Source organism: Rhipicephalus sanguineus, chromosome 2 (genome assembly GCF_013339695.2).
Source record: "Rhipicephalus sanguineus isolate Rsan-2018 chromosome 2, BIME_Rsan_1.4, whole genome shotgun sequence".
In the NCBI taxonomy this organism is placed as follows: domain Eukaryota; kingdom Metazoa; phylum Arthropoda; class Arachnida; order Ixodida; family Ixodidae; genus Rhipicephalus; species Rhipicephalus sanguineus.
In genome coordinates, this window is record NC_051177.1 from 210,218,806 (window position 1) to 210,243,594 (window position 24,789).

The 24,789-nt window shown below is 45.8% G+C and overlaps 2 protein-coding genes across 3 annotated transcripts in view; one reads left to right on the forward strand and one right to left on the reverse strand.

Moving 5' to 3' along the window:
- LOC119384038 (transmembrane protein 18) overlaps positions 1–14,591 on the reverse strand; it is a 37,062-nt gene extending 22,471 nt beyond the window's left edge. Inside the window, exons 1-2 of the mRNA XM_037652328.1 lie at positions 14,354–14,591; positions 6,431–6,548 (exon numbers count right to left, since the gene is read on the reverse strand). Coding sequence (XP_037508256.1) covers positions 6,431–6,548; positions 14,354–14,431 — 196 coding nt within the window. The 5' untranslated portion in view covers positions 14,432–14,591. The remainder of the gene's footprint in view (positions 1–6,430; positions 6,549–14,353) is intronic.
- A 210-nt stretch (positions 14,592–14,801) lies between these two features.
- The window catches only part of LOC119384039 (serine/threonine-protein kinase RIO3), a 57,031-nt gene continuing 47,043 nt past the window's right edge, over positions 14,802–24,789 (forward strand). The window contains exons 1-2 of one of the 2 annotated variants that reach the window (XM_037652329.2): positions 14,802–14,927; positions 15,060–15,335. In XM_037652329.2, the coding sequence (XP_037508257.1) occupies positions 15,139–15,335 (197 nt within the window). In that variant the 5' untranslated portion in view covers positions 14,802–14,927; positions 15,060–15,138. The remainder of the gene's footprint in view (positions 14,928–15,059; positions 15,336–24,789) is intronic. The other variant, XM_037652330.2, reaches the window with a different exon arrangement.

The window sequence follows — 24,789 nt, forward strand, 5'->3', positions numbered from 1 at the left end:
CTCTTTTAATTCACTTAAAAATTATTCGACACTAATTGCCATTCACTTTGAGCCTAGAAAGTTATGTTCGCACGAGCCTACTTTTGATCAGAGGGTTAATGAGGATTTTATCTTGTGGCAGCGGAGAGGGAAGGGTGCCCGACCCCTTTGCAATTGTGTCAGTGTGTGTGCATATACGCTCATCAGGTGAACGTGTTCATCGCCTAGTTGGTACTTGGTATGTGACACAATTGCCCCTAAAATGACACTAAGTAAGTTGGAAGTGCTGCCCGTGTTGTCATGTTGTTTTTTCCTGCCTTCTTGTGTTATATTAGCAGTGATAATGTCATCTATATATTCATATAAGGTTAAAAAATTCTAAGGCTGGCAATGCACATTTTGTGTGTCTGTCGCATGCACACGCACTCACGCAATACATCCATAGTGTGAGGTGAATCAGTTTAGTTTAAGCAGACTAGCAGAAGAATACTGACACCTGTGGAAAACAGTGTAAACAAAATATGACAAAATATGAGTGAAAAAGGAACTGTGAGAATTCCTTTAGTTAGCTATTAATTGTGAAAAAGTGCCTGTTTTGGCTCGTGTGCAATGAAGGATGTGCTTCAGGCTGTAAAAGCTGGTGTTTCCTTTTTCTACTATCTCAACAAGTGTTGTTTCAGGTCCTTGAAAATTCTTCGTTAGGTGCTTGAAAGTAATTAAAAACCCTTAAGGGGAGATGCGGGTCGAAAAACGTGAGTTTTCTAAAAAATTATCGACTTTTTGTTTTCACCTGTTTTGTTAAGATTAGTACCTCTACTGTTCTGAAAAAACAAAAATCTATGTCGAGACACAACTGGAAATGCTTTAAAATTGCACCTACAGAGCACAAGGTGGCTGTCAAAAGGCCGAATGTGTGTCATCTTCGAGCACCTTGCCGCTGATAATGCGCCGCCGCTCGCCATTGTCGACCGCATGAGGCGAAGAGCCGAGCCTCACTCTTCAAATAACGACGGTTTCCCGCGCTGCTGCAGCGCAAGAAATAATAAGGAGAAGCACGCTTTTGCCGCCTTTTTCGAGCGCCGCGACTGGCTTTAAATCACGTGGTACGGATCGGGAGCCGCCATTGGCCGCTGCGCGCCTGTGTGTGCTGTGAAGCCTACTTGCAGGATCCGTGTCTCGTCGAGCAGCTTGGCGTGCTCCCGCCTCATGATCTGGTTGCTCTTGGCACATCACGGGACAGCACACGCCAGAAAAAAATGTCTCAAAAACTAACAGGAGAAGCAAGGGCTTGTCGGCGTGCGCTGAAGAAAAAATCTCTTGTCGAGGAGTCAGCTCGAAAGAGCCGTGAGGGCCAAACCTATGGTGCTGACGCATTTTAATGGCAGTGGCCACTACAAGGAGGATTGTTCTTTCTTGTGTACAAATTTCGTCGCATTCAATGACATCTTTGATAAATAAACATGCAATTTTGACTTTAAAACCCGTTTTTCTCAAGACACAAATTTTGCCATTTTTGTCAATGTGCCCCTCCTTTTTCGGGTACTTCTGGTGCTCAGATCTGCATGAAATTTTTCCCAAATTTTTTCCAAAGTATGAGAAATGCAATTATCTTGTTTAAGTTTCAATATTCTTATTATATAATAAAAAAAAAGTTATGTAAACTTTTACTAGGTAGGAGAAATATGAACTTCCCACGTTAAAATTTTTCACATCTAGTAAATATTTTGTATGGACTTCCTAATTAGTTATTTGCATCACACATTATTTGAAACGTTATGAACTATCAATTGTAAAAAATTATTGAAGTTTAGGTCTGAAAAGAGGGGGGGGGGGGCAAGAGGCTTAAGTTTTTCACTTTGTCATGTTGCAGAACTAAAAGTATGCAACTTGCAAATTACATATTTGAAATCAGCATAGAAAGTTCTATAATCAGCTCAAGTTTCATTGCTCTAGAATGAATATTAAAAAAAAAAGTGTCTTCGACCCACATCTCCCCTTAAATTTTTTTCCTCAATGTTGCTATGAACCCTGTACATTATTAACGTCAGTTCGAGTAAGTCTGGCTTTCACAAACAATTTACTCTCCTAATCAGTCTCAACTGTCATGAGACAAAAAGCGTAACATAAGTGGTGTGCCAGTCTATAAATGCTTGTCTAAGTTTTTGAGCTGACCATACGAAGGTTGTCAAAGAAGGGCAGTGCACATTCTGTCATGGTCTGCTGTCTGCTGTGTGTAAAGCTCACTGCGTCCAATTTGGTTTCTCGTTACGCTAAAAAACCCAGAATATGCAGAGTTCTGCTTAAAACAGAACCTCAGGATTGGCACACTCTAAATTTGACAGACTGTTGAAGAGCCTTTGACAGTGTGCCTATTACATGGACTTATTCAATTTGTCCTATTTCTCCAGGTTATGAAGTTTTGAGAAGATAGTCTGTGAAACTGAAAGTTCAGGAATCAGAGAAAGTTCATGGCTTATAACAAACTTAGTATGACAGCTGTGACAAGTGAAAGAAAAGGAGAATGCCAATTACAATGAAGAGGCTCTTCCCAGTTTGACCACAAGTGTGTGTGATTTCATACAGTTAGTGATGGCTCTGTTACCCTGGAGATGTGCTGAACGACAATTGGGCTGCATGTGATGAGCACACGGCAATATGCTTAGTGGTGGGGACAAACAGAAGACAGCAGGCCGAAGTGTCAGATGTCAATCGAGGCTCCAAGGAATGTGCCCACGTACGGATCTGCCTCTTGCCTGTGGCCGAGGTACTCCACAGCGCGAGTACTGCAGCTCGCAGTACAGCCTCACCTACTGTGCACTGCCCTGTCACAAGCGCCAGAGATCAGCTCTTCATTCTAGCAGCAATTGTGGCCTAGATAGCCACATTCGCACCTAAAGGCTCATTCACACTTGTGACTAGCATCGGTCACACGACCATTTGCAATTGCCGACTTTACACCTGCTGGTGCAACTGTACACACTGCGACACCGAATGCACATCTGCTCACACTGTCACTTTCTCGTACAATACGCTCAAGTCCTGTTCTTGCTCATCTGAAAGGTTCAGAGGTTTGCAAACGCAACCTGAGCCAAAGCGGTCACTTTTCAACCACGACCAGTCACTTTGAAGCTGACTTGGTCGTGCAACCAGTGACAGCTGCAGGTGGTGTGAATGAGCCTTCACACTGTGGCCTAGGCACAAGCTGTTTGCCCGGCTGGACGACCGTTGCTGCATAGCGCACTGTAGCTTGGATGTACCGTCAAGCACAATCTTTGCTTCAGTGTCACACACCAAGGCTTGCTCTACTTCCTCACATCCTTTCTTGTCATCTCACACTCTAGCAACCTTTCGTCTGGTCCACTGGTCACTCTACTACGAGATTTTGCAGGCTCATGCCAACCATTTACCCTGTAGCTTATGTGTACCTTGTTCCTTGCATAGTTGTCCTATCGTCTGCCAGGATAGATCTAGTGTATTTCTTTCACTAAATTTTTTGGCAGAGTTCTTCAATCATACCAGTTGTAAAACTGAGTTCTGAAACCCGGACATGCCCGTGGCCGATTCCGCGGGGGCCAGCAGATTGTCGCGCCATCTGGGAGCAGTGATACAAAACACTAAAGCACCACGCCCCCCCCCCCCCCCCCCCCCCCCGCAAGCTGATAAACGCCGCACGCAGTGCTGACGTAGTCACGAGTGTTTATTAGTTTATTTTTTATTCAACAGATGACGCGACAATCGGCAGACCCCCGTGATTTTGGCCAATGGTGTGTCCGGATTTTGATGCATGGGGCCTCTGGGGAGTTTCGCAGCTCGTATGATTCACGACCTCAGACTGTCTGGCACTGTTTCCTCTTCAAGGTGCGTGCACAACAAGCCTGATAAGAGTAATGTAATTCTTACCAACAGCCTGCACTTTTCGACATTACTAAAATAAGTTTGCGTACACTATTAAAGATGACAGAATCACTTTTGCAATATTGCTGCCACTTGGCCGAGCTGACACCAAGTCAACAAATTTGCAAATTGCATTAGTTTGGCCGAAAACTTTTTCCTTTCTGTCATAACACTAGCTTCACTATAAACGATTTCTTTGATTCAATTAAAAAAAAGGCTAATTTGACAGATGTGTCATATTCTCTGGAAATTCCAGGTTTTTCCCAATTGGAGGCTTTGTGCTTGAAGCCTTAGAAGAAAAATAACAGGCTTGTGTGTGCAGATAAAAGTGCAGACCTTATGCTAGGGACATCCGAGGAAAACTTTCAATTGGGCAGCTTTACGCCCAGCCCCAGTCGTCATTGGAGTAATGTGCAGCCAAAGAGTGTTGCCTCTCCAGCAAGCTAGCAATGGTGACAAAAGCAGAAACGGTAATGACAGCACAATGGGACGTACAGCAGCTCTCCTCAAAAACGAGGAAGCTGGCTCCGTGTTAACAGCCCATTGTCTGCTACCCCAAGCATCCTGCAAAGATTACCTGGGCAACAAACGCACATGCCCAACCACACAGCCGAGCTAAAATACTTGCCAATCAAGGCAAAATCCTTTGCTAGGATGTGTACGACATGCCTAGCAACACTAACTACACTAGCCATGTGTGTGCTCTATACCAGTAGCTCTGAGGTTGCCAAATGTCATGAAAAGCAACTACAGAGAACGCAAGCACGAGGCAGAGCAAAGGTCTTGTAAATATTTAGTGCTCCAACATTCAACAGGCTCAGCATTCGACAGTGCTGCAAAAATTTTCTTTAGTCGTCCTCTTTTGAAGTAAAACAGTGCGTGATCTAATTTTTTTAAATTAAAGAATATTGTTCTTCAGCCAAACACCTACGGTATTTTAGCCATGGACTGCAACCTATAACGATATTGCAAATCAATCTTAGTGGAAGCCACCAAGAACACAACGATGTGTTAATCGCCTCTTGTCACACATTGCTACGCACCAGATGCGTGCATACAATAAACAGACACTTTCATGACATTGCATCTGGTCAGGAGAAATGTCAACCAAAGGGCTTGGTTAAAAGATCATAGACAGCCGCTGAGAACACAAATTGAGATTGCCTGAAATGAGCCCCGTTTTTCCCATTAGCCATGGATTTGTACTTTTATTTCTTAACGAAAGCCTCGAAAAATGACTTTTGGAAGCCCACGCAGCAGAAAAGCTAAGAGCCAGAAGTGTCCGATCACGTGACCTTTTATTGGTGCACACAGTTAAAGGTCTCTGCATTAGTGTTGAAATGCAGTACACCTTTTCTTTAATATAATGTTTTATAACTTAAAATGTGCAGATATGCCTTTGTTTGTAGTGAGCAGAACAGTGGCGCTGCCTTCGCTTGACGTATGATCCCATGCTCATGAGCAGTAGCGTGACAGTTGTTAGCCGAGTGCCCAGTGGCACCTGCCGACGAATAGGAGAAGTACCAGGAGAGCTTGGCTCGTGAGGCGGTAAAGGAACTTCATCTGATGACGATCGTTCAGAAAACTTATTCTAACTGCTCTTTATTTTCAAAAACAGTTGAAAATGTCAAAATGTCAAAGGCATTTAACCACAAAGCAGAACGTTGAGCGTAATGAAAGTTTGCAAGGAGGGCTATTGGCATCGCTATACCTTCTCAGTGTTGTCAGAGGACGAACTAACTTTTTTAGAGGCAGCTCAGATTGAAAAATTGTGCTTTCAAAATATCCCTGTGCTTTGGAATCAACTGTTGCAGGTTTCACAACTACGCAGGAGGAGCTTTCTGTTGCGCCACAAAAGACTGGGTCTAGAAAAAATCAATCAATTGGATTCCAAAATGCTTTTTGACAAAGCATTTCTGTTGGGGTTTCAACATTTTCTTTCATTCAACGCCTGCACAATAGTTAATGTTTCATGACCAAAGTTAGCTTACTGCACTATCTCTGGCACTTCCTGGTCTACCTGAATCAAGCCCCCCCCTTCAATTTTTCTTTTTCATTTTCAGACCAGATCATGGTCTCACACTGGGCAAGCGACAACCTTCTATAGTGAAATTCAGAGTGTAGGTCATTCTGCGTGAGCTATAGCATCACTCTGAATGTATGTCACTTAGACCTAATGTTACACTGCGATGTTACAAAAATATGGACACAATTACCCCAACTCAGTGATAAAATGGCACATCTGCAATATGTCACTTTTTTTCAGTGTGCAGTTTGCTGTACTATCTATCTACGACATCACGCAAGTAGGTCACGTGCCGAGATAAATATTGCACCGTTCACGCATGGCACACTTGCCACTGAGTGTATAAATTACAACTGAAAGGCTTCCACAAATTATCATCTCAATGGGAAAATGAAATTCCAGTCGAGGTTTCAATAAGGCAAACAATAAGGTTACTTATCCACTGCACCAATACTGGTGCAACACTCCACCTTCAACAGAGAGCACTGTAACTGCAGCGAAAGCATGCATGCAAAAGAGCAGCCCACTCACATGCCATCACAAACAAGCCTGCCTGCACATTGCCCCGGTCTCGAGTGAGCAGCGTCAGGCTGAGCGTCACAATGTGGAAGGTGACGAGGCCCATCAGCCATGGTTCTGTCCAGTCCACCTGCATTTGTGCACACTTTAAACACAGGCCTTGTCCTAGCATGCACCCACTTGAGCAACTTCATTTTTCTCGCTACCAATGGCATAGACCAGCTTCACAAATTAATTTACATTGTTCAACCAAAGTGACTGTGGAAATTGCTTGCACTTAACTTGTAGTACAATTCCATGTCTCACAAGGTTAAATGTTAAAGACGACAATTTCCATGAGTGCATTCAAGCACAGACAGATGGCATTAAATGATCTAAAGTAAACAGGGCCCAACACACCTCCATACAGCAATCAACTGCCATCTAAACAGAAACCTAGGTCTTTCATGCCAAGGATCGTGGTGCTTGCGTAAATTCTCGCTACACCTGAAGGTAAGAAAATGAGGTTGTGCAACATGGTGTGCACACATCGCATGTTCTCGTGGATTGCACAGTGTGTGTTGGGACCCACAGGACTGAAAGAAAGGTGGTGACTCAGTTCACTGAAATTCCTGCATTAGCAACTTGGGACATCCTCAATTTTGATGACTAGCACAAGTGAAGCTTTTACTGATAAACGTGGTCCATCACTGTAGCACAACAGATGCAGCATTCAGTTGATGAATTCAAGAATGTGGGTTCAATTTCCGGTCACAACGGTTGCACACCAAGAGGAGCGGAAACCTCCCAGCAACACACTCCTATTTTCCATGTAGCACTGTGGAAACTACAGCCGCTTGTGATCGATTGAGAGATGTTTTCATTTGCTTGCTGTCACCCACTCACTCAAGGAGCACGTCGAGAACAACAGGGAGGCAAGACAAAACGTTAACAAAAATTCTTTAACAATAGCTTATTTGTTCCTTTTACGAACACTGAGAAGCTAGTCTGTGAGACCGAGTGTTGTGGTAAACAAGCCAAGTCACGTTGTCTCTGATAACTGTGGGTGACTTATTAATGCGAAACAGCTTATACTAGGAAGTAAACCAGGGTTTCTTAAGAGCACTTTCGGTCAACACAGATTAGAAAACTTTTTCCTGGATACCTGGTTACCGGAGCTGTTGACGGCTGCAGCAGTAGCAGCAGCCGCGGAGCCGGTAGCGACACTTTGTGGCACTTTGTCCAAATACAATATACTTTTTTTTTGTTTTGTCCGTCGCGTTGCTGTTCTCGTCACAAAATAAACCAATGAGAATACTGTGAGTTGCTAATTATCTCACTTCTAATGCTTTCCACAGAGTCAGTAAGTGGGTAAGTCGCTGCAATGTTACATTGTAGGTCTCTGGTTAGGCTATGCATCACCAGGTGTTGCCACCAGCGTTGTCCATCTCGTACACGCCTCCAGTAACCCTCCAGAACTCGTGACGTTCGTTGTTTACAAAATAGCCCCGCTCGATGACATCATCGCTTTTTGCTTCTATTTCCGATTCGGCACTTTCACGAACTTCAACACTCAATTAAACCACTTTTTAGGCTATATTTGCGGCTGATATTGTATAGATGGCACCTATATGCACCCATTAACGCGATGCAACATTTAAATTGTGTCCGAATTTTTGTGTCACTACTCCTTTAAGTGTTGAAAGGACTTGAGTAGAATGGCTTCCAGCTTTTATTCTATCATCTTCAAAGCCTCTTTTAAGGTTTCTTTTGCTTTTGATTATTTGTTGCAACCCGACAAAAAACACAGATCTGCTTTATCAGGGCATGCAAGAGCCACCTCACAGAAAATGTGAGGCTTAATGGCCATTGTACTTAGAAAAGCACGCTGTGTTTTGATCCAAGTTCACTCTTCATTTGCTTGTGGCATGTAAGGGCACAGAGACATTCTCGGGTAAATGTGGACAAGCCTTTAAAGGACTGTCACATCGATGCAATACAGCAGAGCAACCAGAAAACTTGCAAGTGAAAATGGAAGAACACATAGTGAATGAAGTAGATTTCGCACTGATCAATAAAATGAATAGGTACACTAACCAAAACAACGAAAATGACATGTAAACAACAGCCAATTTTTTTAAATACTACAATACACAGCTTTTGCAACATTTTAAAATAATTTGGAGTGCTTGTGAGTGTTTGCTGTTGCATCATACTGTTTCTCAAGCTACGTATGACGTTTTGGAGCTAAAGCCTAAAAGTAAATTTTGTGTCAGTCTACCATCACCGGTGCACCATAAAATAAGAGATGCCCAACAACACATCATTTTGGGAACATTTAATAGCAAATAAACCAGAGGAAAAGCTAGCAACCAATGAAAGCTATGTAATCTGTGCTCAAATCTAAGTGAGACTCATAATGCAAAGTGTTTCTGCAAGTGCCTTTTATTCACTCCTTACAAGAAGGTGCATAGCACTTACCCAGGTAAAAGAAATTCCTAATGTAAAATAGTTTTTAAAAGAACAGCGAAGCACTTTAAGCTAGCTGTAATGTGCGGCCTATCGGAAAACTATCATCATCGTGAACGGGTATGCGCCACAGAATTTGGGCAGATCCCACTACTCACCGCTACGGCGTGGCCTGTAATAACCCTGAGAACGAGTACAGAAAGAGAGGGAGAGAGAGAGAGACCAAAGAGAGAGACAGAAAGAAAGATACGATGAAAGAGAAAGAAAAAAATTCTTCACGAGATGGGATTCGAACCCTCAATCCAAAGGCAAGTGTCCCAACCGCTCGGCTATCCAGGCACGGTAGCAAACCACCCACTCACTCTTTGTGTGAGTGGGTGGTTTGCTACCGTGCTTAGCCTTAGCAAGGGGGTGGGAAAGGGTAGTGAGCGTGAGGAGGAGGATACTCACCTCTGGTTCCCTAAGAGAGAGGAAGAAACAATGGGAATAAAGACATGAAAAGATACAAATACTTGGCACGACTAGTGCAAAGCTGCCATACTAGGGAACAATGGCGGCTGCGAGAAGAGCCCGAAGCGATGGAAGCCCTATGACAACGACGACGTGCCCGTAGATCTATGAGAGGTGCCAGCGCTCGGTTCTGGAGTTAGGACATCCGTGTCACGAATAACCTAGCTAAAGGCTAGCAACAACCTAGAAGCAGCCAGATCAGACTTCAGAATTGTCTAGTTTAACTGCTTCAAGCCTTGCGCGACACAGTGCAAGCTTCGCCAAATATTTTTTTGAAAAGACATTCCATAATGTACTGAAAGTCCCTCAACTTCATTTGAAGAAAGTGCAGATGATAAAAAATGGGACGGTTAATTGGCAGAGAAATTGAGATTAAAGCATCGGCCTCAGGATTATTTAGACCCTTGAATTCACATCTCTGTCCTCTGGTCAATCATACTTAATTATCAATCATGCATATGTTGTCATTACGTTCTTAATTCACAGTGCAAGGATTAAGCCAACCTGCCCAACTCTAGTAAACCCTTTCGTAAATCGACAACGGTACGCTCGCACAGCATTAGGGAGTTTTAGAATAGTGTACGCAAAGCTTTGCGTTAACTTTTCACACAACTGCATATGCATTGTACGCTAACCGCTTGCGGGCTTTCGTTAGAGACTGGAATAGCGGGCCGCAAGCACTAACGCTACCTTAGCATACGCTATTCTAAGACTGCCTAATATCATGTAGATACCGGAACAACGTATTCCAAATGACTTTCGATGGTGCAGCAAAATATATATGCATATATAAGCTCAAAATAGTTGGCTTACGCGCAAAATCAGTTGAGGCCGTGTGATCAATAGACCCACGGCTCTATCTTTTCCCGAATCTGAAACTGACGTGCAAGTAAACCATGCACCGTGTAGGCAAACTAGATTTTTTTTTAACAGAACAAAAAAAAGAAGGCTCCGGTACATCACACACACACCCTGTGCAGCTGGCGCTGTAGGCCTCGTGCGCTCAGTTGATGGCGCCACCGCTCTCCTAGTGCACAGCACCAATGCGGCCACTTCGCTCATTTTGTCCCTGCTCCCTTCCCAGCGCGTAGCTCACAGTTTTGTGCGGTGAACGTGGATGCGTGAAAATGTCAACGCAAAACAAGCCCCTCTTGCTTTTTTTCGGCTACAGACGAATAGCAAACTTTCAGGAATATTTCAAACGAAGTTGTTTGCTTCGGCATGGCGACTTGTATGCCGCTAATCACGTTTACTGCGTGAGATAAGAACTGCACAGTGCAGTCGGTCCGTCGGAAATATTAGGAAAATGCGTCGCACAAATAAAGAGCTTGGAGTACGACGTGCGTTCAGGAGCAAGTAAACTTTTTTCTTGGCATACGATAGAAAATATTTTTTATCGGCAGCCTCGCGCATCGATATGCCCAGAAAGCTGGGACAGTTGAAATGACATATTAGCAACGATAAAAAGATAGAGACCGCATGAAGTGCCCGTATCTTAGTTTTCTAGCGCTGTTAGTATGTCAAATATAATCATATTTTTGAATATGTACAACTAGGTCTTCCGAACATAAAGCCGATCCTGAGGCCCCTCAGCGTGACAGTCGTGCACAGCCGACACAGTGGGCACTGCAGAGGACTGTTTTGCATTGCAATGGTTGCCACAAATCTCCGTTTGGGCTAATAATAATAAAAGGAACAAGGAAACCAACAATGTGTCAATATTACCTGGAGCTGTAGCATAGCCACAAATTTTTTTTTTTTCAGGGGGTGGGGGGTTCAACCATACTTTATGTACGTTCGTTCTTGAATTTGTATGTGTGTGTATATGCATAACATGCAAAATTTTAAAAATTCGGAGGGAAGGGGTTTGAATCCCCCTGGTTACGTCAGTGAGTTGGATAGAAAGCAAAAGAAACCGTGCGAAGACAGGACACGTTTACTTATCGGGAGCACCAAATGGCTGCGTTCCAACGTTTTCGCCAATGAGCCTTGTACGACTTCCATGAAATATGATAAAATTGTGCCTTCGGCAGTTTTTCCGGCTATGTTCTTGTGGCTGTTATGACATGTAAACTCGCAAGAGCAGACAGAAGCGACTTTTTTTGACACACGCTTTCGACACAGCAGCGCAAGCGACACACGCTTGCGCTGCTAGAGGCCATTGCCAGCCTGCTGCAACCAAGCGCGGAGGGAACAGGGACATTTTGCCAGCAGCCACCGCAATGGCGCTGCATGTCCGATTTGAAACAGCAGCCCACGAGTTGTCAATGCCCATAGACTGTCGCTCCGTCAAGCGGAATTCAGGAGCATCCTCTCGAGGAGGGTTAGTAGACGACAAAATGGCAGCACTATGCAGTCGTTCCCTTGTTCAGCCGTGCTAGCCTCAGCGTTAATGCTTTGGCAAGAAAGGGACACTACAACTTTGCATGTTCCCTGCATCAGTGAACAAACTGGGCCCTCCATGACACGAGAAATTTGATTCGTCCTTGCGAGACGCCAAGTTTTCGTGAAAATACATGGTAACTCGCGCTTTCTATGATAGCCCACAGTGTACACATATCAGCTTCGCGAGGTTTTCTCTAGCCATGTAGGTTAGTTAAATGTTACTGTCTAACATTTTCAGTTTAAACTCACCCTGTTTTACTTGCATATAGCATTCGTCAGTGTTTATTGTAGTGCATGAATCTCATAACATTGTACATGGGAGGTCGTGTGGGCTCACATTGTGCTCATCTAAAGTTGGCGATACATTAAAATAGGGCCTCTATCCTCTTGTCAGGAAAGCGCTGTTATGAATCATGCGAGCGACGTTTCAGTCATTTGATGTGTCTGCTCCACACCTTTTGTGGAGCAAACACTCTCAACGCTGTCCTTCACCAGCGTTGTGTTGGTTTCACAGCCAGCGCTGCACTGCTTGTTTTTGTATGTTTGTTGATAGGTGGCAGCACACTGCAAGCGATTTGCTATTTGGTTGTTGACAGGTTTAAGAGCAAAATGTTCTCCGCCCGCAGACGTCTCTCTAATTGTAAACATGGTGACAGGGAGTGGTCGAAGTCGTTCGGCGGAGGAAATTCTTCAGATTGCTTTCAGCAGTGATGTTGAAAGAAACCATCTTGACGACGAGGATTTTTTACTGGACGTAGAAGGCTGTCAAAGCACCGAGTGACAGCGAAGAATGATAAGCTGCTAACTCACGAGGAGAGAGTTGCGCTTCACATCCCCTTTAATGTTCTTTCACGCTCGTAGTCACTTTGATTGTATTAAATGTATAATATCCTTGAGCGAGATCAAAATAAAAGCATAGCTGTTCTTGTGCATTGCATGTAGCGCAATTATTGTGGATATTATGGAGCACCACATGCCACCAACACGCTCGAGCTCGACCAGTGAAGCGAAATGGTTAGTGCGATGAAACGTTCAGTCATGGCCACAACCCACGCCTCTCGGCTAACTTCTCCTGTACTTCACCGGTACCTTTCGAACGGCATTGTTGTCCGATATATTGTCGAAGAATTCGACGTTGCGAAAAGCATACGTGTGCATTCTTTTTGATATTCATGTTTTGGTCGTGCTGATCGAACCTGCAACATATGAGTGAAGTGCACACGGCTGGAGTCTCAGCATGGCTGCGACACAAGCGTTACTGAATGGGAAGTTAAATGCTTGTGTTTCGTTGAAGTTCCTGACTGCACAAGTAATGACGACGGCGTAATATGTTTGCAAACCACCACCATGTACGTTAAAACATGTGCAGCAGCGATGGCGCTAGTCGCTGGCGGCCTACTACTGCGGCAAATCCGTCAGCCAGGCTCAGTACGTACTACCTCGTAGTGCCGTTCAGTCCGTACGCCAATTCTAGTTCATGCAGTTTTCTGTAGCATGCACAGGATTTCGCAAAGCATCGTTGATGCAAGGTAACGGAGCTGAAATATAACCTTTCACACCGCAGCAATATCTGATCATTATCGATCTTGAATCGCACGGCGCACCCCCTATAGTTCGTGGTAATAGATGGCTTGCACGTGACGTCATTGACGCCGCTTCTGAATGTACTGGTACTCTACGATGGTGGTTTTGATGACAAATTGCGACAATGTGAAAACGACGTGGCAGGAGCGTCTCTGCGCGTGCGTAATGAAATAACCTACATGTGATGTTTTGATAGCATTAATGTGGCATCGCTAGCGTCGCGTCTCCACATGCTGATGCTCCATCATACGAGATTTCCGTGACGTCGGTGCAAGCCATCTATAGAAACAGTGCGCAAGATGCTGCCACGCTAATCATGATTCGAAAAACGCGTCGTCTTCCCTTATCGTACGGTTCAAGCACCCCCCGCTCAGACTTCTTTGGCAACATCCACGAAACGTGCCGTTCGCAGATAAGGTGGCGGACGCCAAAGCGACACTCGACGCCGCCACGGGTTCAGCTTTGGTTCTGATGACGGCACCGCAGCGCGGCGACGACGCCACGGGTTCGGCTTTGGTTCTGATGACGGCACCGCAGCGCGATCATCGTACACAAGCTGCCCGCGTGACACAACCTCAAAGCAAGCAGCACGTCGGCCTACACTGCAGCCAAAACAAGTGCGGTAGAACGCTGATCTCCAAAACGAAATCGCCTTGCGGTGAAGTCACCCTCCGGGTTTCGAAGGCCAACACGGCCTTCGGCGATGCGGGAAGTGTCTAAATGCAGGCGCATGCCGGTCATTAGGAAAACACGGTATCGCTTTCCGTCTCGGTGAATCCTTTCCTCGCGAGGCTGTTTGTCTCTCCACGCTCGGATGAGCGAGGCGCATCTTCAACGCCCCGTAGTACGTTTCAAGAGGCAGCGCACGAGCTTCGGCCTATCGCCAAACGGAGGGCGACGACGAACGCGGGAGCACGCACGGCGACAACTGTCGCTACAAATTCTGCACCAGCGGCAATCTATAGATTGCAAAAAGTGACTCGAAAAGTACCACAGCGCGGCACTCACTTGGAAAAGAACACTGCCGATGTTGAGGGTGTCGCCGGGAGAGACCATCGTGTCTGAGAACCTTTCTACACGGGCCATGCAGGTGTTGCTTGGCAAATGGTTTATCACATGTCACACGCACACAGATTGCAGCTTCCAACACCGCAACAGCAACAACAACCCCCGCAGAATAACCACACCGACGGCGAAACCACTCGTCGTAACTTTCACCCTTCTCTCACTCACCGCCGCACGAGGAGATACCAAGAAGCGGCCGTCGCTGCATTAAGAGCGCTAACAACACGCGAAAAAAAAATTAAGTTCTAGCTTGCAGCCTTTGTCTAAGTAGTCGCGGTTTTTGGTAAATTAATATTTTTTAAAAATACAATTTTTACTGCAATAGAACATTGTTAGGTCTATTTTTAATGTTCTTACGCTAGAGGGCCAAGAAGGCTCGAAAATAGAACACTGTACTCGAAAAGTAAGCCTCCTTCCTCGAGGAGGCTTGCCGTAAGAGTGTGACCTGTACCGAAAGTAATTAAATTCACGCTGTAAACTAAACTGACCATCAGTGCCAACTAAAAGTTAGTAGCGAGTAAGTCCTCTTTCCCGTAGCAGCATATTCTGAGACGGCCTGAGTGACGCCAAAGTAGACGAACTCGGTGTCGCCGTCGCGTGTCATCCTCAGGCGAGCTATACTGTTCGTTTGTTTGTTTCGTGGTTTCAGGGAATAAAACATCGTCATTCGAAGCCGTCACTCGATAAAGGACAGCGAGCCAAATCATAGCAACATCGGCGACGAGGCAATGGAGGGCGCAGAGGTGCTCGTTCCCGTGGCTCCTCCGACTACTCCCCCGACGGGACCATTGGACGCTGGTAGACGCACCTGTCCGTGGGGCAATGCGTCTTCGAGACCGCAAGAGAACGTCTCTCTCGCGGACGTCATGAGCGAACAGCTCGCCCGTGCCTTGGAGAACGAAGAGTTGGTCACCTCAGCGCAGGGGTGGGTAATACTTTCGGAATCGTAGTTTCTGCTCAGTGATCCTTTGGCCATCCACCGTTCGCGTGTGACATAGCGCTGTAAAAGTCTTCTATGGACCGCTTCCCACCCGCAACAACAGTATGGGTTGTGTTTTCACCATAGCGCGTGATGGACGGCAGCACCAGCACGCTTCTCTTGACGTGAGAGGTGACGTTTACGTACAGTCTTGGTCAAAATTTTGGAGACCACGGGAGCGCGTGGTTAGGTTAAGTTAGGTTAGGTCACCCTAACGGGCGGGCATCAACCGATGCCCTGGCCTTAAGGACTTAAAGCAAAAAAAGAAAACAAATAATAAAACGTACACAGAAGTGGCTACACATACACTAACTGACCACCACCCTCTATGTACTACATGTTCAACGAGGAGAGCTTCGACGTGTCAATGTGCGCGCACCTTTGTCCACCACTCACTGAGTCGCTTCTTGGTCGTAGCCACTCCGCCACCATCAGGAGCGTCGTTGGGCGAGAAGCCAAGCGCCTGCTGTAAGGTGGTGCCATCTGTAGGCGCTGTTGTGAGGCCCTCGCAGTTTGCGACCAAGTGTTCGATTGTCCGGCACATTGCATCACCCACGCTGTCATCAATGTGATGCCAGAGTTCTGGGCTCGTGCTTGTAAGAGGAGGCTGCTGGCTACACTATTGTCGAAGAGAGGTTCGACGCGGATCTCTTGTTTGTATTCGCTGTAGATCTTCAATTCTTCTCCTCCATGTCTCGCCGCCAAGTGTGAGCCTTGGTCAGTTGTACCTGGGTCTTAGTTGCTTTGGACCACTTACACTCAGTGTCCTCCTGCACAGGGCTTGCGTAGAAGCCATGTTGCCTGCTGAGGTGCTGCAGTCATTCGACCATCTGGTGCGGATGCCGTTGCAGTGTACATAAAGATTCACCGTGCCCAGCAGTGTGGCTGCATCAGGCGCATCGTGACAAACAGCACTACGGTGCCTTCTGATGGCTGCTTGCGAAGCTCAAGATTTCGCACTACGCACGCGCATCCTTTTTTACCTGCCAGCCTGCTCGTTCTCTGGCTTCAAGTGCGTGCACACTGGAACGCCAGAGAAAGCGCAAGGTGCCACTTCTGTAGTCGCCGCAGAACCACCGAGCCTCAAAGAACAGTTTTCTATTTGACGAAAACTTCGTTCTAGGTCGGGGTCGGTGAAGTTAGTCGGATTCCAAGATCTTGTTTTCTTGAAATTCATGTGTATTTCCTTACAGCCTTGTGCTACAAACCGGTGGATGCCAAGTTCCTTCTTTCATCGACATATTTGCACAGCGCTACGTGAACGAGGACGTATGAAAGGACGCAACACACGTCCTTGTTCGCAACATACGTCCTGGTTCACGTAACGCTGTGCAAATATGTCTATTGTAAATCGCCAACTAGCCCATGCTGCCGTTCTCTTCTTTCATAGCGCATGTAAGTGGGCGCAGGATTGTTGCACCAAGCACTACAAGAAATTGCAGCATGCATGAGTTCTGCGAATTAAAGCTGCTGGGTAATCTTATCAGAGAAAAACTTTAATTGAGAAAAACTGATGCAAAAGCATGTTTCCCACGCTGTGGAGTGTCTGGGAACAAGGCGTAGAGAGCGGCACACAGCGAGCATTGCAAGTACAAGTTGTGTATTTTCATTGCGATGTCATCGTTCGGTGCTTCTGCGGCGAGTGCAGTAGTGGCACTTTGCGCTTTCTCCGCCATTCCGGTGCGTGCACACCTGAAGCCAGTGAACGTGCAGGCTGGCAGGTAGAAGAGGGCGCGCGTACAGTGTGCATTCTCGAGCTTCGCAAGCAGCCGTCAGAAGGCGCCGCGGTGCTGTTTGCCACAGGCTCCCGTGGTCTCCAACATTTTGGCTGCGACCGTATTTAGCAGATAGGCAGTAAATGGGGTATTCTTTTTTTTTCTTTAACTTGGCATTACTTTGCGTATTTGCTTCATTTTGAACGCTCATTCGTGACAGTTGGATGAAGGGAAGGCTCGGAACGGCTGCTGTTAATTGCTTTAGTCCTTGAAGCAGTGACGTTGTTGAGGCAGTCACCTTGTAAAGTGCTAAAAAAACGAGGACAGGGGAAAAAGGATCCTCGTCATTTTGAAAATTCCGAATTAGCACCAGCTCGCTTGAGTTTCTCTTCCATACTCCATCTCACAACTACCTTGCAGCACTGCCGAAGCTACAAGGAGTACACAGGCAGTACCCTTGCACAGCATCTGCAAGGGCTGTTCAAATGAAAAGGTACGAAACGACACTGTCAGTATAAATGAAGAATTTATTCAAAGTATACACTATGTGCCTGATCACATGATCCAATTGTTGAACGAGCCGAAAAATTCCTTGTTCCCAGAATTCCTGTGGCCGGTGGCGAGACCCAGTCCCTCACAGCGTCCTTGAGTTCGTCGTCCTAGTTGAAGCACTCCCCTTTCAGGTGTTTATTCAGGGGACCACACACATGGAAATCCCAGGCGATGAATGGTGGCCGGTTTTCCTTCCGCTGTCAGAAATCGTTTAATGCCCCCGTGCTCCTCAATCGCTGAATTTTGCAATGGGAATGCCATCCTGTCCTCACACGCACTGCCGCGTCAATAGGACGGCGCTCTTTATAAGAGCCTCTGCTCTCTACTGCGCATGCGGGCTCCCCCGCATGCTCCAATCCACGGCACAGACTCCAATCGCATCCCTAGATGTCTCGCTACATTCTCCCATAGCGACATAGGCATCTATGTAAGCGGTCATGTTGTTACGACGTTTCGTACCTTTTCATTTGAACACCCCTTGTAATATAGTTCCGGTTGTAACTGTTTCGTTATTAACGAGATACAAGGATTATAACTGTGTTTTTTGCATGACGTGTTACAGCGATATGTGGTACGTTAGGCCCTCCGCTCATGTACTTCGCATTTTCTGAATTATTGTGGTGATTACCAGCTGGTAACCTTAATAGCCACTTTAACCGTGATGACCTACAGTAACATGGCAGCCCCCATACAGCCCAGACCGTCCGCTTCCATCCGAATTCATGCTTTTTTACTGGCTCTCTACCCAGACAGCAAAAACTAAGTGGTATAATCTGTCATGAGGTATCTTTTGTCGCTGTTATTTAGATCAATTGATTGTTTTGATGCTGCTGGGACTGCTGTAGTGGTGCCGAACCGTAAAAGCGGTTTAATGTCAACTGAACAGATGGCACTACAACATTAGTGCCGGTGATGCATTGATGGTGTGAAACGCCCTGAACGCCTACAATTTAGTGATTCCACTCCTGCGCCAAATGCGCCAGAGTGCGCAAAATTGGATTTACTGCGCCATCCTGATAAAATCAACTTAAATTGCGCCAAACTGTGCCAGAGCCTCGGGCTTGGCTGTGTCTATCACCGCAATTGCTCTGCCGGTGCGTCAAAATATTTGAAGCAAGATCTTGAGGCCACCAAATTTACAACCGCGGACCAAAAATTATTCCACAAACGAAACAGGGCTTGCACGTGCGTCCATCCACAGTGCCGATGCAGCTTCTGTTACGCAAGTCGGCTCGACAGCAAAACGTGCTCTCAGCAGAGCCTCGCGACTTCTAGGCCAATCGGTGACGATCAAATGTGGCGGCGATTCATTGGTTGACGTCGTCTTTTCTAGAAACGCTACTCCTAGCTCATTTCAAGCAGCGCATGGCATGTAATTAGGGCAGTGTTTAGTAATAATATTACTACACGCTTGCCGCTGAAATATCTGTCACTTCTTGTCTGATGAAAACCCGTATGTGGTGGGTGCTCGAGCCGACGTTTCGACAAGTGGACTTGTCTTCTTCAAGGCTGGAACAAAATAAGAACAAAATTACCTACTCCAGGATGCTGCCGGATGCATAATTACCTTCTCCAAAGTGCTCCATAATGGAATTTCTTGCTTCTCCAAAATGCTCCAAAATGAAAATATTGCTGCTCCAAAAATTGCTCCAGATCAGAAGTCCTCGGTAGCATCACTGCTATAATTGTTTACTGCACCAATAATTTGCTGTTCCGCTCAAGAATGGTACGTGATGGCTGCTGAAAGTGCATCGATTGAATCTCCAGAGCGCAATAGGTCAAAGAACCGCTATTTTTCGATAGAAGCGAGGTTAGTAGCATTACATGTGTTTGATGCAGTTAAAAAAAAAACTCTGTGAAAGTTCCAGTACGAACGCTGTTGTAGAAGAACTGCATTCCTCATAAACGCCAACAAACGCTCCCTGTACAAGTGGGTTTCTTGTAACCAGTCATGGGCATGTTACCAGTAAAAAGTAACAGTGTTACAGTTACAATACCCTAAGCCAAAAAAAGTAACTGTTACAGTTACAATAATAATAATATCTGGGGTTTAACGTCCCAAAACTACCATATGATTATGAGAGACGCCGTAGTGGAGGGCTCCGGAAATTTTGACCACCTGGGGTTCTTTAACGTGCGCCTAAATCTAAGTACATGGGCCTCAAGCATTTTCGCCTCCACTGAAAATGCAGCCGCCGCGGCCGGGATTTGATTCCGCGACCTTCGGGTCAGCAGTCGAGTGCCGTAACCACTAGACCACCGTGGCGGGGCAGTTACAGTTACAAAGTTTCCAAAAGTAACCTGTTACAGTTACTGTGACAAAGTAACGTTGTTACTTTTCCGTTACTGTATAAAGTAAGTAATCGATCACAAACCAAATGATAGCATTTATTTCATAAAAACGTACAAAGGCATGCGGGTAGCCAGAATTCCTCATGGTAAAACCCTAGACGAAGCAAACCTAAAATGTGGGCCCAACACAAGCATTCATTGGGTAAGCCTCATTTTGTAGCACCAATATTTAACGGCGAAGCTGTTTAAGCCGGCCATAAAAACATTGGTGTGTACAAATTTGTGCAAAAAGCCATCATCACCATGAACGGGTATGTGCCACTGAAATTTGGCAAATCCCACTACTCACCGCTGGTCCACTAAAAATGAAGAAGGAAACAGATGAGCAGAAAACACCAATTAGGATTTCTAGACAAACGTAACCAATAATTGAGAAAATCTTAAATTAACCGTCGGGATTAACCCAGTGATGAACACGGTGACTGCACGCTTCAGCTTCGCTGAAGCATCTGTACGGAGTGCTTCGGCGGTACATACCAACGAGAGAATACTAGGGAACGTGTAAGGCAGCGGCGGCTGCGAGAAGGCCACGAAGCGATGGAAGCCCTACGCTAACGACGACGTGCCCGTAGATCTAGGGGATGTGCGAACGCTCGGTTTCAGCGCGAGTTTCTGTCTCTTCAGCTTGGAGATCCGCGTAGTGTCTATGACTGTGTGTGGTTTAACTCGAACCTCTCTGTGCTGAGAAGCAACCTAGAAACAACCTAGCATCACCTATAGCTAAAGCCTAGCAACAACCTAGAAGCAAACAAATTAGACTTCAGAATCGTCCAGCTTCGCTGTTGCAAGCCTCGCGTGACTTAGTTCAAGCTTCGCAATGTTTTTTGGTCATGCACCTTTGTTAAAAGGGAATTTATTTGCAAAACTCATTACACCTTGAAATTTGTTGTTTCTCAAAGTTGGCATCTGAGAGCTTCCCTCTCTTGATGAAGAATACGTTGCATGCTTTACTGAACAGACGTTCAGCTGGCGCGCTGGACGGAATTTCCGAATTTCGTTGGATAAAAAAGGTCTTCTTGATCTTGGGGGACTTCACCAGCTCGATGTCATTTTGTTAATAATTGTTGTCTTACAACGGAGGCAATCAGTTCCAAAGTGGTTTAAAAAATTCGCTTCGCCAGTTCACAGTATTTCTAGCTCTGAACCGTTTCGCGCTCTGCTGCTTTCTAGCCACCTGTCAAACACCATTAGCTCGGAGCCTCGAACGAAGGAGACTATAAACTTGGCGTTCTAGTGCTGTACCAGTACACCAAAACCAGAACTAGAACCTCAAGTGACAGAAAGGTTATATACGTCGAAAAAAAAGAAAAACACAGACGTGAACTTAGCAAGCTGTTCAGTTGCAACATGATTTATTTACATGTAGTTTACAAGTAAACTTGAAGTTGCGTTAAAGACTGACCGCTGACCTCAGTCTTCTGTAGGCAAGGTGATCGTCTTAGAGACCTCCTCTCCTAAACTTGGACCGGTGAAAGGTCTGGAGAGTATGGGAAAGTAACTGTAGCGGTATTTCCCATTACAGTTACTGTGTAAAAAATAACAGTGGTGCAGTTAAAAGTTCCTCTAAGTTAGAAGTAACTAGTTTATAGTTACAAGTTACTGAAAAAAGTAACTAGTTACCGATAATGTGTTACTAGTAACTAGTTACTGCCCAATACTGCTTGTAACCCACTGGTACAGGGGTTACAAGAAACAATGAAATCATATAAAGAAATGGCGAGATGGCGTTCCTGAAAAGATTTTTGCGTGGCGGCTGACAAAGCAGGTGAGCCGTCGCCAAAGAGATTCCGAGCAGACGACGCGACGCGCATGAACACGTCTTGAGGGGCATTCATTATTCCTATTGGCTAACAAGTCTTGCAGCTTCCACAGTGCTGCAAGGTACTACTGAGATCAAGTATAGTGCACCTCTGAACAGTTGCGTTCAATTCGCCTGCAACGCCCTGAACTGGTTGAAGGGTGCACGGGAAGTTAAAAAGTGGTGCTGCTTGAGTCCAGGGTGCAGCCGCAACGTGACGCTAAAAACCAATGGTAAGGTGTCGACATGGTGCAGGTGACATCGTCACATGGTTATGACATTAAAGAAGACAGCAGTTCAAATGATGAAGACGAAGCTCTTTATTGGGCAAACTTATGCTGTGAAAATGAAGTAACACTCGCTGTACAAGCAAATAACACTTGCGATACGATAAAGGCAGCACAGTCGTCGGTCGTCTATAATCTGATCATTGGTGCAACTCATCGGTCCTTATAGATACAGGATCAAAGATTCCAGCATTATCGTTGGCGCCCGCGTCGGTTCCAAAATAAATTGAACTTGCGCTGTGTGTGCAATCGTATCTTAAGAGTCTGAAACAATCGGGAAGTTCCCAGCTATTTCCTAGTTCTGATTGAATCGAATATTTTTCTAATATTTTCGAATACGAATAATGCTACTATAGTGATGGCTGCAAAAAAAAAAAAAAATCACCAAGCAGAAATGAAAAAGCAAGTTTGTTGTACAGAAAACCACATACAGAAAACTGGTGCGCTGTACAGCATTATTGCTTGACAGTACCACATCTGCACTCATAGGTCGGCAAAAAATGTGGAGCTCACTCAGACTCACTCACGAAACACATCTTACCCTTAGGGCTCACTCAGACTCAAACTCGCCATACTTTTCCTCATCCGGACTCACTCGGACTCGGACTCACTATAATTTTTCTCAACAGGACTCACTCGGACTCAGACTCACCAAAATATATTTCACCCGGACTCACTCAGACTCAGACTCACAGCTCGATCTGAGTCTGAGTGAGTGAGTCGACTCATGAGTCCGCTAGCCTATAATTAGCCTTTTTCGACCATACAGTGAAACCTCGTTAATATGTACCTCACGGGATCGCGGCATAACTACGTACTAAACGGTAGTACGCATTAACCAGCAAGTGCAAATTTGCATCTCCTGACGTGCACCATCACCGCCAACATAGAAATAAACACAGTACCACAGCACAAGTACCCACAACAACGCCTTTTCTTTATTTTTGTGCAGAAAAGATTCTGGCTATCTCGCACGACCGTCCTCTAGCGCGCGGTGGAGATGCCAAGGCACATTTCGAAACTATTGCAGAGTCCGCGATATGCAGCGGCTGACATAGCGACAGAGCGGGCAGTATCGGCTCTCCGCAATACATGTGTACGCGTCTGCATCACGATCTGCCACTAAGCGAAAACTGACGCGTTTCATTGAAACACGGTACGGCCGCGTGATGCCCATCGTCCGTGGCTAGTTGCGTGCAGCGCGACGCCTACTCGGCTCACGCTGTCGCTGCGGTGCGGGGCCGCTTGCTGTACCGTACGCGCGCGCTTGCCGTGTGAATGTTCTTCGCACCCACTCCGCTCCAGACCGCGCACAGATGCGGCGATTAGCTAGTTGGGTTATCGCAGCGACGACGAGGTTTCTGCAAGCGATGTGCACACCGCATCTCCACATGCCCTTGCGCTCCTGGTAGCGGACGGAGGCGTGTTTAGGCGGCCGTCTAACAGAAGCGTTCAGTGGCGCACCGACGGGGGGGTTTTGGGGGTTGTAACCCCCCCCCTGAGGCCGACCTGACCCCCCCCCCCCTAACTGCTTCACGGTCATTGTCGCCGAGAATCCAGCGTACACGTTCACGGGCCTTTCAGACGTTGTTATTTCAATTCAAGAGGTGGTCTGAGGTCGATTTTCTCTCATTTACTCCAGAAATACGTGGTATTCACCCATCTACTCCTAAATTGAAAGAGCGCAAACCGCGTGCTCTGTGGCTCTGCGTTCACTTCCAGTGAAGCGGCTTTGGACGAAAGAAAAGATGCTTTCACGGGTCGTCAGTTTGACCCCTCTTCTTTTCTTGCCCCCTCTGATTATTGCAATATAGAGCAAGGAGATATTTCGGAATCTTCAAAACAAGCTATTGTTTTTTTTATTTGTTTGATTCTCGGGGGAAGTCTAAAAGGGGCTGTGTACAATGACAATGCGCCGCGTGACTTGACCACAGACGTCGGTGCACAGTGCATGTGACATGAAAAATATTACGTATAGCAGCTCATCCAGCTGTGTACGCAGTGCTACATACATGTTTGTCCAGAACAAGAGTTCGCAGTGTTGTTTACCGTTTGTAACGTTATTATCCGGTTCACACGGGCAAATCTAATGCACTTACCTGCGCACATGCAAATTATACCTGGTTCACTGGGACGCTTCTAATGTAATTAGAGATTAAGATATCAAGTGCCTAAATACCATTAAATTGTCGGTGTCACATGGCTTGATTTATTGGCACTAATGGCGCGACGACGAAATTGCGCAATGAATATATGCTGGTTTTGTCTTGAATGTGCAACTTCTTTCAAATTCTACGTCATAAAACTCATTTTATAGAAATAACAAGCGCTTTCATGTACATTCAATGCCTTACTCGCCATGGAAACGAAACTCGCTTAAGCGTGATGAACATTTCCTGTTGCGATGCCGGTGGCATTCTCGTTACTTTTTCTTAAATCCTTGATATTATAGTGAACACGAATTGTGTCCGTCACGGAGCACCTTTGTTTTCCTTTAAATAGTCAATAATGTACGCTCTCCTTCCCGACAAACATTCTTTTTTCATCATATAGATGGGCTCTACAAAACCACGCCCTCTGGATGAAGCTTTTTCATCTAGCGGCCGTGACAAAACACAAAATGAAAATGAAGGCACTCATTCAACGGCAAGCTCTAAAGTATATAGCCACGTGTCACCGCTAAAATGCCCTTTATA